At 47.2% G+C, this 16,695-nt stretch overlaps 2 protein-coding genes across 4 annotated transcripts in view; one reads left to right on the top strand and one right to left on the bottom strand.

The window, feature by feature from the left end:
• ARK2N (arkadia (RNF111) N-terminal like PKA signaling regulator 2N) overlaps positions 1-4,987 on the bottom strand; it is an 80,704-nt gene extending 75,717 nt beyond the window's left edge. For 2 of the 3 annotated variants that reach the window (XM_068563334.1, XM_068563336.1), the window contains exon 1: positions 4,222-4,507. The gene's annotated coding sequence lies outside the window, so the exon portion shown is untranslated. Of the gene's footprint in view, positions 1-4,221; positions 4,508-4,832 lie in introns of those variants that run through there. The other variant, XM_068563335.1, reaches the window with a different exon arrangement.
• Positions 3,324-4,788, top strand: LOC137776212 (uncharacterized protein DKFZp434B061-like). The gene is made up of 2 exons (XM_068562454.1): positions 3,324-3,332; positions 3,577-4,788. Exons 1-2 carry the CDS (start codon positions 3,324-3,326, stop codon positions 4,786-4,788), a joined length of 1,221 nt encoding a protein of 406 aa, XP_068418555.1.
• Positions 4,988-16,695: the final 11,708 nt, after the last annotated feature.

The raw sequence follows: 16,695 nt of genomic DNA, 5'->3' as shown, positions 1-16,695 counted from the left end.
AGCTGAATCACTTTACTGTACAGCAGACATTAACACAACACTGTAAATCAACTATACTTCAATAAAAAACACTGTAAATTAACGCCACAAATTTTAAATAAGACAACCATCAAACCTGAGTCATACTGGTCACTTTACAGCATTTTTAAATCACAGTTACTATTATTGGCTTCTACTAATATGATAAATATGTACAATATATATAATACGCATTTTCTCTCCTAGCAGTTTAGGAATATAAGAGAGTAAAACAAGCAAGATAATTTTAGTTTCACCCTGCTCCTTCCTTTCATCACAAGGACCGGTAGGCTGTGTGTGAAAACTGACTGAACATCAGTCCCACTTCTGCTAAGAGAAGGTGTCCACAAAGAAGCAGAAAACATTTACTTCCCTAAGTTCCATCATTAGTGCTGAAAGAGTAAGGTAAGTAGTTTCAATTAAGATAAAGGCTGGGACTTCCCTGATGGTTCAATGGGTAAGACTCCGAGCTTCCAATGCAGGGGGCCCAGATTCGCTCCCTGGTCGAGGAACTAGATCCCACATGCATGCCGCAACTAAGAGTTCACATGCTGCAACTAAGAAGTCTGCATGCCGCAACTAAGACCCAGAGCAGCCTAAATAAATAAATAAATATTTAAAGAAAAATAAATAAAGGCTAAAATAGGATTGAGAAAAGTTTCACAACACCAATCAAATTTAAACTTAAGACTGGAATTTGACAACTAAAGAAAAATAACTATCAAATTACTTTAGTCTGGCTATCAAGAATCAACCCATAATAAAGAAATAATACCAACAAAACTTCTACTCAGTGAACTTAAGGATAAAGAAAAATCCTTCAAAGAATGTCTACCTCATCCTTCATATTCCCCTTAAAGAAAAAAATTAATAACTCACTAGCAGACTAAGGTACTTTTATAAACCTGGCCCTACCTTCCTCTACCCCACAGAGTTTACATCTACCCCTCTGTAAACTCAAACACCATTCAAGATCACTGATACTCACAACTTTGCTTAGGCTGTTCCCTAGCCTGGAATGCCCACATGGAAATATATCTCAACCTCCAGGTTTAAATGTGTAAGTTTCTTCAACCAAGATATCCTTCAGGAGGTGAATAAATAAATAAACAGTGGTAGATCCAGACAATGGAATATTATTCGACACTATAAAGAAATGATCTACCATGCCATGAAAAAACACAGAAGAAGCTTAGATATGCATTACTAAGTGAAAGAAGCCAATCTGAAAAGGCTACATACTGTATGATTCCAACTATATGACGTCACGGAAAAGGCAAAACAGTGGCAACAATGAAAAGATCAGTGGTTGCCAGGGGCTGTTGGGGGTAGGGTGGGGTGGAGGAGCGAAGGACAGGCAGAGCATTTTTAGGGTAGTGAAAATACTCTGTATGATACCACAATGATGGATACATGTCATTACACATTTATCCAAACCTACGGAATGTCCAACACAAAGCATAAACAGTAATGTAAACTTAAAATTTTTTTTAAAGGGTAAGTTTCTTTAGCATCAAGACCTGACAGTCATATTCACCACTAGAGCACCAGCAACTAGAGCACTATTGGCACACAGTAAGCAATCAATCAATTAGTGTTGTGAGAATAAAGAAGTTCCACCTGAATGTTTTGGTCTGTTTTCTCAATAGTTCTTCCCCTCTTCTATAGTCTCATAGCTTTTTACTCAGTTATCAATACGTCTATTTCGTTTTTACTTCTTAATTACACAAGAAACTTTATTTGGCCCTAAACTCTTTTCTAAAATAATACAGAATACTGAAATCAGTGCGGTTCAAAAGAAAACACAGTAATAGTACAACATTTTTCACCTTTTACAGATTTTCTTAAGTATTGTCAATTCAGTAAACATGAATATACACTGTTTTCATGTTGCTAGTTACCTGGAGGAAAATTAAGATGATTTACCAAAGTTACAAACATACGGTCTCGGTCTCTACTGTGTGTGTGTGTACACACACACAACCAGTTCCAAGCTTTAAAAAGAAAAAACAAAAACATTCTAATTGCCCATATGTCAACTCTATTCATGCACACATTAAAATAAAACCATAAGACTGAAGATCCTGGCAAAACAACCCCTTGAATGAGTAACTACACCACCTCCCAGAAATTACTAGTCATACACTAAGGACACTTAAGGTACCAATGTCATATATGAAATAGAAATCTTTGAAGGACAAACATTGAGCACTCAGTTCTCTTAGAACTGCATTAAATTAGAATCTAAAGCTAAACCTATCTTTAATCATGAAGACTATAAAACAAAGAGCATTTATGACACTTTCATAAAAGCAATTAAGAGTAATATAAACTGAATTAGTGAGTAACGTAACAACTACACTGTGAACTTAATATGAAGCTAACAGTAGGGTAAGTTTCCAGTTTAGTCCATCTCATTTTTCACAAAATGATGTCAGGAAAAAAAAAATTTCCATTAGGAAATCATATTTAGCTGATACCTCAAGTATAATTACCTTGAAGTTTCTCCCTTCCTTTCATATTTTATCACCTATTTGGAAACTTTGTTAACATTACGAAAAAGATATGGTTTGAAGTTTTAAGATTACTGAAAAGCACTCTGAAGGAATCTGATTTAGAAATGTCTAAAAATATTTTTATTTCTCATTTTATGGAACTGCATGAAATTTCATTAAGGTTCTTCATAAAGTAGCAAACAGGTCATCACAGTAAATACCATCTTAGTTTCCTGATTTCAAATTTAATTCATAGTTTTATTTATTCGGCACCTACTGTGCATAAAGCACTCAATTAGGCATTTTATTAGCCAGATTATTTGGCCAAAATATTACACTTCCTACTAAAAAAGATCAGCATTGTGACTTCTCAGGACATCAGGTAATAATTGTAGGCCTCTAAAAATGCTTGTTAAATCAAAAGGCAATGCTCTTACTGAAGGAATCTTGATTGCCAGGATCAGCAAAACCGCATTATAAAGTTAATAGCCTCCATCCTTAAACTATCCCAGGAGAAGAAAAGGAGTAATTCAAACTGTTAACCTGTGCCCAACGACACTACACAATAACAGCCTAAGCAAAACTGCCAGATGTAATTAAAAGGTCCAACCTTGACAAAGTATCATCATCAGTGGGTTTTTCATCCTACTGGGTGGAAGGATTCAGAAAGCAGAAGCTCAGGCGAGAAACGAAAAGCACATCCAGCACAAACTGTTCAAGCGGTTCAATCTGGAACAAGTACAGACGTTCATTCCTTCAACCTGTGAGCATCTATTCTGTGACAGCGGAGAGGACGATTTAAAAGGGAGAATGAATGACGTGAGGTTCTGTTGGGGGTTGCTGCCCCAACAATACACTGAGATCGGTGCTACAATTGATAAAGTATAAAGTACGAAGTACTACTGGGGAAAAGAGAATTCTCTCTGAGAAGAGTCAGAGGAGACAATGATCTTTAAGCTGAGGTTCGTCAGTTTACATCCTCGCCGGGTTTCTAAATAAACTTGACAAACTCGCCAGAAGATGTCAATTTTGGAGACTGACACATCCCTCCCATTGACCGGAGGCCGAAGGTAGTGGAAGCACTGCCGAAACGCAGGCGGCGCCACGCCGGAGAGAGCCTTCCTCCCTCCTCCTAGGCCTCGGCAGCCGCGGTGCTGGGGCGGCCGCCCGGGCTCTCAAGAGTCGGGGCAGGTGTCGGCGCCAGATCCCGGCTCGCGGGGCCAACGCAGCTGGCAAAGCCGCCGCCGCCGCTCCCCGAGTGACCTGGGGCGCCGGAAAGTTGCGTGAAGACAACTCCAGTGCGACGAAGCCGCTCCCCCGCGCAGCCCACGGGCTGCGGCACCTCCAGCCTCCTCTCCGCCGCCTGGTAAAGGAACCCGCCAGGCCGGGGAAGAGGAGGGGGGGCTCGGCCCGCCAACTCGGCCGGGCCCGGAGGACGCGAGGGTTACCAGCGAGCCGGCGAGCCAAGGGTCGGACTGTTCCGCCCCCCTCGCTGGCCCCCACCCGGGCCGCGCCTCCCGCCACGCCCGGGCTCAAACACCCGGCGTCCGACAGCCCTGCCCGTCACGACCCGGACGCCCAGACGCCGCAGAGCAACGCCCGCGGCCCGCACCCCTCCGACTCAACCCGACCCCTTCCCGGGAAGCAGCCCGGGTCCCGCGGCTCGACCGGTAGCCGGGCCGCGACCCTGCGCCCCTTCCCGCCTCACCTGCGCTCCGCGGCGGCCCCGCACCTCCTCGCCCGCTCCGCGCGCCCCGTCGGGGCACACACCGACCCCCCCCGGGCCGGGTCTCTCCGGGCCGCGGCGACTCTGAACGTCACGGCCACCGCCGCCTTCTCTTCCTCGGCACAAGCCCCAGCGGCGAGCAGGGGGTTGCGGTCAGAGCCCCACCGGGGCCAAAGCGAATCTCACCGCCTCCGCAGCCTCCACCGCCAAGTCCCTTCACTCGTCCGAACCGCCCGGATAAAATGTCACCAGAGGCCGTTCCGCTCGGCGCCTCACTTCCGCCCGGAACCACAGAGCCTGAGCCGGTCGGCTAGAGGGGCCGCTGCGGCTGGGACCTCTAGGGACTGGAGCGGGAGGCCCAGAGAAAGCCAGACAGCGCCATCTGGCTGGGCTGACCCGCGCTCCTACAGCTGCAGAGCGCCGGGCGTGGGAGCACCGGCTTCCTGGGCTTCTTTCCCGCTCTCCCTTCATCTGCTCAGGCAGCTCCCTTCCAGAAATTTCCCAGAGGGTCGGAAAGCCAGTCAATACAAGCCACGGACAATGCCCTAAGAAAAGGACGTCGCTCCATTTTCCGTTCGCTGCTCAGTACTCACCCCTCCTGAAGCCTTCCCGAATGAAGCTTGTGGTGTCACTCCAGGAGGGAGTGCGCTCCCTTCTCTCCCCACCTTTTCGCGGATGCCGACAGCTCGGCTCGGGGAGATTTGGTTGTGCTCCTCTCATGCAGTGGCATCAACATCCCGTTCAAGTTTCTGGATGAACCTTGCACGCCTCGCAGACAGATCGCCACCTGCTGGTGAGTCAGGGTCCCCCAGGGAGACCCCGCTCCGCCCCTACGCGCGATGCAGACGCCCCAAATTCCACCTCTGCAGTCACTCCTGATTTGTACCAGCGAGCCCTGAGTTTTCGACGCCCTTCGTTGAGGTCTGAGATCGTGAAGAAAACGTGCTGGACGCTTCCCCGGAAGAAAGGTAAGGTGGGCTTAAGAAGGAGAAAGAACAAACCTCACAACTCAAGATCTGGCCAAGGCTTTGCGCTAGCTAAAAGCAGGGTTTTGAGAAATAATTGAATACATAAGGGCTTGAAGAGAAAATGTAAAAGGTATTTACCTTTTCAGGAGCCATGCTGGGACCTGGGGTGACACTCCCCTAGAGGAGATTCTGAAAATCACAGCGCCGGCTCCACGCTCTCCTTAACATCAGTCTCCCGTTTAGATCAGGCCCCCCAGCTCCCCCATTTCTCTCATTTATGCTAACTGCCTACAAGCATGGGAATTTTCCATCCCTAAATAAGTAAAGTGATAAAATAGTTTTACAATTAATAGCTAACTTCTCTGAATGCCTATTATGTACAAGGCACTATACTATGCATCTAAGTGGATTCATTCATTTGATCCTCACAAGTCTATGGGTTTGGTGGTATTCCTGGCCCCAGATGACAAAAGTGGAACCAGACAGAGTGATAAAGTGACCTGCCCAAGGCCACACATCAGTAAGTGTCAGGAGCCTGCATTCTCAACCACCACGACCAACCGCCTCCTTGAAATTCACTGAGAACATACTGTGTGTCAGATAAACATTTTGTCTCTGTATGTTATTTCACTCATTTATTTATTTATTTATTTATTTCCCTGCTTCCTTAGTCCTCAAGGAATTTGAGAGTTTGTGGGGTAGTGACAAGAGCCCAGTCTCTTTCAGGAGAAAAAGAGAAAAGAAAAGAACTAACTACTAAAATCACAGCTGTCAGTCTGGAAATGAATGAATGAATATGGACAAATACATTCAGTTTTAAAATGGCCCCTCGATGGTCTTATCTCATCAATGCTGTAGAGATGCTGAAGTAGGACCCTGACTACTGAGGTACCATCTTGGCTCCTTCTGTTTGATAACAACAAGTCAATTCCCTACAGTAAATGGACTGATTTTTTTCAGAGTCTGGGATGTTTGATATACTAATTACTAACATCCCTATTACTGCCATATTTAGATTGCTAAATAGGGCACTTGCTTTCTTCTTCCCCTTCTGTAGGAGCAGGAAGGGCTGGGCAGTTGATCCTACTTCTGCCTTGGAATTATCTCCTAGAATCGCCTTTGCACTACATACTCAGCTCTCCAAGCCCCTGAAATCCCATCCCCATAAAACCAGCCCAGTCAAAATCACACCATCACCCACCCTCCATCCTGTTGCCTCTACAGAAATTTCTCTCAAGATTCCTCTGCTCACAGACACTGTCCTACCAACATGTCCACCCCTTGGCCTATCTGTAGTGTTACTACTGGATCATATCAGTGTTTTTACGCTCAATTTCTTTCATAAACCCTGGAGGCCAAGGCCAAGCCCATCTGAATCACCCTTCAGCTTCATTGCTTGCACCTGATGCACCACTGGGGCTGGGGCTGGGCTTGCAGCAGGTGCCTGTGAGAAACCATGGCCTGAGCAGTAGCATCACAATGTGGCTGGCCTTGCTTTGACTAGAGTCTGTTCTCTCTGAGCAGGCTGCTTCCAAAATTTGCCCCTGTAAGGTGGATGCTGTTTTCAGAACCACTCGTTAGATAAGGAAAACGGGGGATCCAAGGGATGGAACCCTCACCTCAGCTCTAGGCTACCCCTCCCTCAGTGTAACCACCCTCACCTCCCCCCTCCCACCCGCATAACCAGCATCCACTACAATCCCCCAGCACCTGCTATAAGACAGTTGAACAGTTGAATGGGGGGGAGGGGTGATGTTGAACCTCTTGACCCTGGTGGCCACATAATTGCAGACAAGTCACCATGTCGAGAGTTAACATCACCTGTTCTGCCCCACAGCATTATTCCACAGAATTAAATTATGCCCTCCCTATTGGAAGGCCATCCGGAAGCAGCCTGAGAATTCCAAGTAGTGGAAGGTGACATGGTCTCCAGGACCGAGAGCTCTGGAGCCTGACAGATTTGGATTTGGACCGGGTTCTGCCTCCCTCAGCAGAGTGACCTCTGGGCACTTCTGCTGCCTCACTGTGCCTCAGCGTCCTCACCTGTCAAACACGGCGAAACCTGATACTACTTTGCAGGTTCTTACAAGGGGTGAGGGTGAAATGAGTTTGCGTAAAGCTCTCAGCACAACTCTCGGCTCAGAGAGAACACTCAACAAGGCCGTTGTTCTGATGGCAACACTCCAGGCCAGCACCTCCTACAAGCACAGACTCACACTGGTCAAGTATGTGTCTAGGGACTCCTATTTCCAGAGCAACACGTTCACGTGGAACCAGAATGAAACAGGGCAGAAGGATGCCAGGAAGGTGGAGTCACGCGGCGGCCAGGGGTGTCTGGGAGCGGCACCACCTGCAGCCCCCCTACAGTCCTCTGAGGTGGATGGTGGAGGCGCCTCTGTCTTGGGCTCCAAGTTCCTCTTTCCAATCAGGTGACATCCCTTCTATATGGAAAGTCTGTAAGTCTATTAAAAAATGGAAATAAATGCAAAGGACAGTATTAAATTTTTCAACAAGTATGTATTGGCCTCTTTTTTAATAAAAGAATAGCTTTGTGGGACCTCTGGGGTGGGAGGGGTGAGGAGTTCCTCTGACACCCCATCTAAACTAGCACCCACCACCCGTCACCACACCTGCTTGTTCCCCTCATAACATTTACCCTCCTTTGCACCTGTCATGCATATTCTTTCTCATCCATCTGACACACCAAAGAGTAGCAAGAGAGCCGGGTCATGTTGTCCTGCTCTGTAGCGGACACACTCAGTACACAGGTGTGGATGGAGGAAATCCATCTAAGCCTCTAGCTGGGGAGACACAGGAAACTGAAAAGATGTCAAAACAAGGAAGTGGCACCAGGTGCCAAGTGGGTGAGAGGCTGTGAGGAGGGCAGGAGGCCTGACAGACAGTTGTTGAAAAGGAAGAAGAGTCAGTGCCTCAAGGGCAAAGCTTAGGCAGTCCTCCCTCACAGCTCCCTTGGTGTCCAGCACAGGGAATGGCTGACAGAGCAAGGAAATCAATGTCTGTGACTGAAGGACAGCTGTGCAGAGAAGCTGACATTTGGGGGACGAGAAATAGAATCTTTCCTGCCATATCAGTAAACAAAGGATGTCACAGTCATCAGCAATTACAGCCACTCCCAATGGTGAGCTGGTGAGCCCTGAGGGAACTCAGGAAGGAAAAGAATACCTGCCATCTAACAGCCATCAGACTGCAGCCACTCCCTACGTTGTGCATTTTTTTTAAGTCAACAGGGAAAAGGAACAAGAGGTGGAAAAGCCCCTGGGATGTTTGAAGGACAACAATCCAATGGCCCGGCTGCCTGTGACTGGACAGCGGAGGGATGAAGCAGGAGACGGCCGACAGGTATGTCGGGGGCTTAATGTGAGTGGAAGGAGTCTGGGCTTCACTTTTAAGCACTAATGGGGCAAGCAGGGTCCGAAGTTCTCACCAGACTTCTAGGGAATGTTCCAGTCAAGGCCAGCAGAAAGCATATTGTCATGGCCCACTAACAACTTGGAGAGGAAGGAGAGCACTGACCCCAGGCTGACCACAGCAGGAGACATGTGGACCTCCGGGAGGGGAGGGAGGGGAGAAGCGAAAACTGCCAAGAACTGCCATCTGCAAGAGAGAAAGAAGGTGTTAGGAAAGAAGGGAAGGGCCTGCAGCCCTAGGGACCTTCCCTGTGGGTAGCAGATAGGATGCATTCCAAAGACACAGAATGATCTGGAAGAAAGGACTTGTAAAAGCTTCTGAGCAACACCAGCTTTGAGGAGAACATCTCCAGCCCTCCACCTTCTCCCCTGCAGCTCCAAAAACTGCAGTATTTAAGTAAGAACAACATCAGGGGATCTGTGTATAGTTAAAAACATGTATTTGGTCTTTGTCCCAGGTCTCTGGCACAGAGCTCCTTTAAAATGCTTGGAATTTCCTGGGTGATAGGAGTGCCTTTTGTTATTTGCAAGAAACCTGAGTTTATGCTAAGGAGGTGATTCTTTTTTTTTTTTTTTTTTAATTGAAGTATGGTTGATTTGCAAAGGAGGTGATTCTTGATGGGCCCCTGGGGTAGCTTCAGGAGGGGGGCAGCTTCTCAGAGGAACTATCCTTTGAAGAGAGAAAGGGTTGGAACTTTCAGCCCCTCCCCCACCTCCGGGAAGGAGATTGAGTTCAATCACCAATGGCTAATGATTTAATTAACAATGCCTACATAATAAAACCTGGATAATAACCCCTACGTGATGCAGTTGAGAGAGCTGCCAGGTTGGCAGCCCCACTCCCACATTCCTCTTCCACAGGCTGTTCCTGGCATGTTTCCTTTATAATAAACCAGCAATAGTAAGGAAAGTGCTTTCCTGAGTTCTGTGAGTCATTCTAGCAAGTTATCAAACTTAAGGAGGAGCCATGGGAACCCCTGAATTTATAGTCTGCAGAATATAAGTGTGGGTAGCCCAGGGCCCCTGCTTGTGGCTGGCGTCTGAAGTGGGACAGTCTCATGGGACTGAGCCCTGAACCTGTGGGATCTGCACTAATTCTGGGCAGTTAGTGTCACAACTGAACTGAATGGTTGCACACCCGGTTGTTGGAGAATTGGTGTCAGAAAAGAAACCACACAGAATCCTAAACTTTGACTTTAAATAAATATGTTACATTTGGTTTCAAATAAACATGTGACATTAAGCAAGACCAGTCCTAGGCCAAATCTCTCTTCAGACTCCTCACCTCCTTTCCCTGTGACCACGTCCAACTCTTTGCTGGCAGTCAATGCTGGCCACCCCCAAGCCTCTGAAAGGCAGAGTAGTTTAATGCTTGCCTCACACAGTGGTATGGAAACATAAAGGAGTGCCTCTGAGGAGGAATTCCTCTTTCCTGGTGACAGTACAGGAAGCAAATGCTGGGTGGGGATGTCCTAGCATTCCTCATTTGCACTTGCACACAGTTAAGTGGAACCTCCTCTACATGTCTTAGGAGAACCCAGCAAAGTATGCGTGCCATTCAGTCTCGTTCAGAAGACATCCATCAGAGGCCTGCCCACTAAGCACAAGGCACACTGTAGGCCCTAAACGTGGTATTTCATTAATCCTCACAACAGTCAGCAAGGGGAGGGAGGTTTTACAGAAGAGGACACAGAGGCCCAGAGAAGACAGTGCACCTGACCAGGGTCACATGAGCTAAAGGGCAGAGCCAGGATTCCTGGCGGAGAACACGTCACCTCCCTCAAGACCATTGGTCAGTGTAGTAACAGGGCTCCATCTAGAAACAAATCGCAGAAGCAGAGGAGGGGCATGAGGGAGGGAGAAATTAATTCCTCGTCGAAGAGGAAGTTTTGACCAGGGCCTTGGAGAAAGAGCAGGGCTTCCAAGGACAGAAATGTAGAGAAAGGTATCCCGGGCAAAGCAGGTCCAGCTTGAGGAAAGGCTGGGCTCTGAAAGCGCAAGTACCACCGGACAGCAGAATAGGTGTATTTCTCACACAAGTGATATATCAGGTGTTGTGGATTGGGCCCTTGTCCCCCACGCTCCAATTTTGTTTTTATCTTTTTGCTGATTAATACCGTCAACGTACTCTTGTTTAGCGTTTACTTTGACCACTTCATAAGTATGACTCCATTAGCTCCTCCAAACAGTCCTGGAAGGTAGTGGGGCAGGTGTTGTTAACATTTTGCAGAGATTATATAGCAGACTGACACAAGGAGATTCTGAATAAATGCTTATTCTGAATGAATGACTTGCCCAAGGTCACCAGCACTAAATGGATGACCATTTAGTGCTGGTGACCTTGCTCTGCTGCCTCCAAATCCCAGACTCTTTCCACTACCGTTCATATCTGGAGGACTCAGCAGTGTCATTTTGTGTGTGTGTGTGTGTGTGTGTGTGTGTGTGTGTGTGTGTGTGTGTGTGTGTGTGTATTGGGGGGTGGGGAATTAGACTCATTAGTGTGTTTTATAATGTGCTGATGATTTGAAAAAGGCTTGGGGCCTGAGAACAATACAGGCATTCATTACAGAACTTCAATAGACTGACAGCAGCAACAATAACCTAAAATTAAATGAAGCAGAGTATCTCATGTGACTCCTCTCTTGAGGAGTCAGTGCAAAGACACCAGGCTTTGGGAAAACAGGATAGGGTCCCCGAGGAGAAAGACAAAGCAGAGATTTACAGAAACTATGGGGGTGTCAGCAGGCTGGGAGTGCTCCTACCAACCAGGCGGACAAGTCCCCGGGAGCACAGGACACCAGGCAGCTTCCAAAGGCCTCCCCCGTCTTGAGCAACTGTGATTCAATGGGAACCACGAGTAACCACCAGGCCTAAGAAGGAGGCTTAGAGATCACCCTCTTGTTTTGCAGAAAACTAGTATATTTTTACTAATTATACTTTTTTGGAAAAATGTGTTCCTTAAAGCACTTAGTAGAGCTGTTTTGGCTTTTTAATTCTGCTTGTGGTTTCTGCCACAAGTCCTTCAGAATCACTAGAAGGGTACGAGTCCAGCTCTGCAAGGAGGCATCTCAAGATCCCTTTCTGGGGCAATGGGGAGGCCTCACTGAGTGAAGCCGGGCCCACCACAAGTCCAGTATGTTTGCAAAGTTGGAGAACAAGTGCAAAGCTGGCTCCATTCTTGTCACCCAAGAGAACATGCACCCATGTACTGTGGATCAGACTGAGGGATGTACACTGGCCATCCCTGCCCTCAGAGAACTAATGGATAAAACAGTGTCTCCTGAATGAGTTACCTCTGCTATACAGGCGGCCTTACAGAAGGCGAAACTATAAAATCAGTTTGTCTTTGGTGTGTGTTTACTCGTGTCCAGGACCCTCCCTGACCCAGTCAGTGCCTTTACCTCCCACCACTCAAGGCCTTAGGACTTTAGCCCTCCTTGCCTCTCTCCCCCACCTTCTGACACCCAAAACTTCCTGGTCTAGGACTCAGTCTCTAAAGCTTCTACTCTTTTTGTCTTAAAAACAATTAATTAAGGAACCTAATTCTTGCTAGAGTGGTAGCTGACTAACATATTACCCCTCCCAGGTGACAGAATACTTTGTCCAACTAAAATAAACACTTCTTGGGCTTCCCTGGTGGCACAGTGGTTAAGAATCTGCCTGCCAATGTGGGGGACACCGGTTCAAGCCCTGGTCTGGGAAGATCCCACATGCCGTGGAGCAACTAAGCCCGTGTGCCACAACTACTGAGCCTGTGCTCTAGAGCCCGCGAACCACAGCTACTGAGCCCACCTGCCACAACTACTGAAGCCCGCGCACCTAGAGCCCATGCTTTACAACAAGAGAAGCCACCGCAATGAGAAGGCCGTGCACTGCAAGGAAGAGTAGCCCCCGCTCGCCGCAACTAGAGAAAGCCCGCGCGCAGCAATGAAGACCCAATGCAGCCAAAAATAAATAAACAAATTTATTTTAAAAAGGTGAATGTTTAAATAAAATAAACACTTCTCTAGAAGCTGTCAGGAAGTGACATAAAAGGAAGGCAGGTCAGTTGGGGAGAGGAAGATATTTTTGGTTCACCAGGTTTTTCAACATCTCAAATCACAACATGCTGATGACCTGGGACAGCCAATCCAACAAACAGTCATCTGTGCGTTCTCACCAAGCCCCAAAGCCAACTGTTTTTGCATTCCCGGTATACCAGGAACCTGGGAAATACCAAGAAGCTCTAGAATTTACAATCCAAAAGATAAAAAATAACTCAAAGAGAAAGAACAATAGGAGGAGAGCTGAGAACTAAGTCTGTGCTATTGGTTATTAGTGCTATAACTCAGAGAAGGAAAAGATTGATGTTGTGTGGGAAGAGTCCCACTCTGTGGTGGGATGAGACTGGGTCTAAAGTGTAGGTAAAATACAAATATGGAATGTTCCAGGCTTTTTAAACTTCAGAAGTTTCAAGAGCCTCTCCTCATATCGCGCAAACTGGATTTCCCATTGCCACAAGGACTGCAGGAAGCTTGCTTCCAGGCTGGCCGATCACATCCTTTTGTATAATCATGTGCCTTCAACTGCCCCTTGGGAGACATGTATTCTCAGCCAAAACCCTAAATTGACGTTGTTGAACTGTAAAAGCCAGGAACAGCTAGGAGAGAGCTTATCTTCCTGGGAGGCCCAAAAGACATTGCCCCTGTCTACAAGGGTGTGGGATGCACAGTCACTGCCAAGGTGAGCCTGTCCCTGCCAGAGGGCCTGCCAGAATGTAGGGGCAGAAGAGACTGACATAGAGGGCTCGCCCCAGCCAGTGCCAGTTCTGCTTCTCATGGGCTGCCTCTGCCCAGCTCCTATCTCTCCCCAAAACAGGGACTGCTCCTGTTTGTCCTGCCCTCCCCTCCCCACCACCAGGCGGTATGTCCCCAAGGCCAACCACCAGGGGGGAGGCAGAGATTCCCTCACCACACTGTCTCTGGGGAGCCCGGTCGCTGCATGGAGGGAGGGGAGAGCAGAGGGGACAAGGTGGGGCTGAAGAGAGAAGAGAGGTGCTGGCGGTTCCTAAGGAGTCTTAACTGGGCTGGAGGTGGCTCAGCATGGAGAGAGAGCTGTGCGTCTCATGGTCCCCGGCACCGTGCTCCCTGGAGGGATCCTCCCATCCTGCACAGCCTCCCCTTCGGCCCCCACCCCACCAGGCTCAGTACCCCCCCTCACACCCCGGGGGGAGCTTCTCCTCCAGCTGCTCCACTCTCCACCTCATTGAGGGGAAAATAGAAGAACCCTCCCCACTGGGGCCGACACAAAGTTAGTCTCCGGCAGGAAACATCCATTGGCTGAAGGATTCTCCTTCTGGGGCTGCCCCAGGCTACTGTGAGGGCACTTGTACAGTCTCAAGAATAACACACTCCCCAAACTGCCACATTCCAGGCAACAGGTAAGGGGACGATGAAGTAAATTATGGGCCAGTTCAGCCCTTAGCAAAATTTCCTGGGAGTTCCCTGGTGGCCTAATGGTTAGGACCCCGGGCTTTCGTTGCCGTGGCCAGGGTTCAATCCCTGGTCACAGAACTGAGATCCCGCAAGCATGCGGTTAGGCCGAAAGAAAAAAAAATTCTGGAGTGGAAGATGAGGAAGGGGGAGCAACATATCAGGACCTAAACAAAGGATCCAGAATTCATTTCTTTCTTTTTCCTTTTTTTAAAAAATGTTTATTTATTTATTTATTTATTTTGGCTGCTCCAGGTCTTAGTTGCAGCACACGGGATCTTTAGTTGTGGCATGTATGCGGGATCTAGTTCCCTGACCATGGTTCGAAACTGGTCCCCCTGCATTGGGAGCGCAGAGTCTTAACTGCTGGACCACCAGGGAAGTCCCTCTAGTGGATGATAATCTAGTCCTCCAACTCAATTTCTTTTCTTTTCTTTTCTTTTTTGAGTCTTTTTTTTTAAATTGAAGTATAGTTGATTTACAATGTTGTGTTAATCTCTGCTGTACAGCAAAGTGATTTAGGTATACATATATATATACATTCTTTTAATATTCTTTTCCATTATGGTTTATCACAGGATATTGAACATAGTTCCCTGTGCTATACAGTAGGACCTTGTTGTTTATCCATTCTCTATATAATAGTTTGCATCTGCTAACCCCAAACTCCCACTCCATCCCTCCCCCACCCCCCTCCCCCTTGGCAACCACAAGTCTGTTCTCTATGTCTGTGAGTCTGTTTCTATTTCCTAGATAGGTTCATTTGTATCATATTTTAAATTCTACATATAAGTGATATCATATGGTATTTGTCTTTCTCTTTCTGACTTACTTCACTTAGTATGATAATCTCTAAGTCCATCCATGTTGCTGCAAGTGGCATTATTTCATTTTTATGGCTGAGTAGTATTCCACTGTATATATGTACCACATTTTCTTTATCCATTCATCTGTTGATGGACATTTAGGTTGTTTCCATGTCTTGGCTATTGTGAATAGTGCTGCTATGAACATAGGGGTGCATGTATCTTTTTGAATTATAGTTTTCCATATATATGCCCAGGAGTGGGATTGCTGGATCATATGGCAACTCTATTTTTAGTTTTTTGAGGAACCGCCATACTGTTTTCCATATTGGCTGCACAAACTTACATTCCCACCAACAGTGAGGGAGGGTTCCCATTTCTCCACACCCTCTCCAGCATTTATTATTTGTAGACTTTTTTTTTTTTTAAGAAACTAATAAACAGTAATTTATTTATTTATTTATTTATTTATTTATTTATTTATTTATTTATTTATTTATTTTTGGCTGTGTTGGGTCTTCGTTTCTGTGCGAGGGCTTTCTCTAGTTGCGGCAAGCGGGGGCCACTCTTCATTGCGGTGCGTGGGCCTGTCACTATCGCGGCCTCTCTTGTTGCGGAGCACAGGCTCCAGATGCGCAGGCTCAGTAATTGTGGCTCACGGGCCTAGTGGCTCCATGGCATGTGGGATCTTCCCAGACCAGGGCTCGAACCCGTGTCCCCTGCATTGGCAGGCAGATTCTCAACCACTGCGCCACCAGGGAAGCCCAAATATTCTTTTTTTTTTTTTAATTTTTTGGCCACACCTTGCAGCACATAAGATCTTAGTTCCCAGACCAGGGACCAAACCCGTGCCCCCTGCAGTGGAAGCACAGAGTCTTAACCACTGGACCGCCAGGGAAGTCCCTATTTGTAGACTTTTTGATGACAGCAGTTCTGACTGGTATGAGGTGATACCTCACTGCAGTTTTGATTTGTATTTCTCTAATAATTAGCAATGTTGAGCATCTTTTCATGGGCCTGTTGGCCATCTGTAGCCAGCTCACTTTCTTTATGTCCTATAAACCAATTTAATTTCTACTCTAAGTCCCCCATCTGGCAGGAAAGTCCATGTCAGTCATTGCGGAAGCTTCATTTCCCTTCCCCACTCAGGACCCACAAGTGCCTGGAAAGTTAGGATAGGGTCTGGTCTCCCATCCATATAGATCTGTCATTTGCCAAAGCCCAGTGGTGGGCAGTAGCTGGAGTCAGTTTCCATGTTATGCATGGGGAGAAATCTTTGCCAAGGCTGGATCCCCAAAGGTCTCCCACTCCACGAAGGAGAATGGGCCACCTCCATCATGGACAGCTGTGCAGGGAGGTCACCCACACCTCTCTTTCCTTCCAGGCCCCCATGATTTCTTCTCTCTCAAAGGCCATCTCCCCTCCCCCTACAACACACATGAAACCCAGTGAGTTTAGATTTTTTTCAGAGGACAAGAAGAGTCACTGACCTCAACCTCCTTCTGCTTTGCACCCAACCTGAATCACGGAAACAAGAAATTACCAACCTTGCTGTCTACTTGAAATGGAAGAGGCAGGCAGAATACTATAAGAAACACACAAATTAATATGTCAAAACAGCATCCTAGGACTTCCCTGGTGGCGCAGTGGTTAAGAATCTGCCTGCCAATGCAGGGGACACAGGTTCGAGCCCTGGTCCGGGAAGATCCCACATGCCGTGGAGCAACTAACCCCGAGTGCCACAACTACTGAGCCTGCACTCTAGAGCCCACGAGCCACAAAG

The sequence above is a fragment of the Eschrichtius robustus genome, chromosome 14 (assembly GCF_028021215.1).
Source record: "Eschrichtius robustus isolate mEscRob2 chromosome 14, mEscRob2.pri, whole genome shotgun sequence".
NCBI classification, from domain to species: domain Eukaryota; kingdom Metazoa; phylum Chordata; class Mammalia; order Artiodactyla; family Eschrichtiidae; genus Eschrichtius; species Eschrichtius robustus.
The sequence above is the reverse complement of the archived record's forward strand: the minus strand, read 5'-3'. Positions and strand labels throughout refer to the sequence as shown.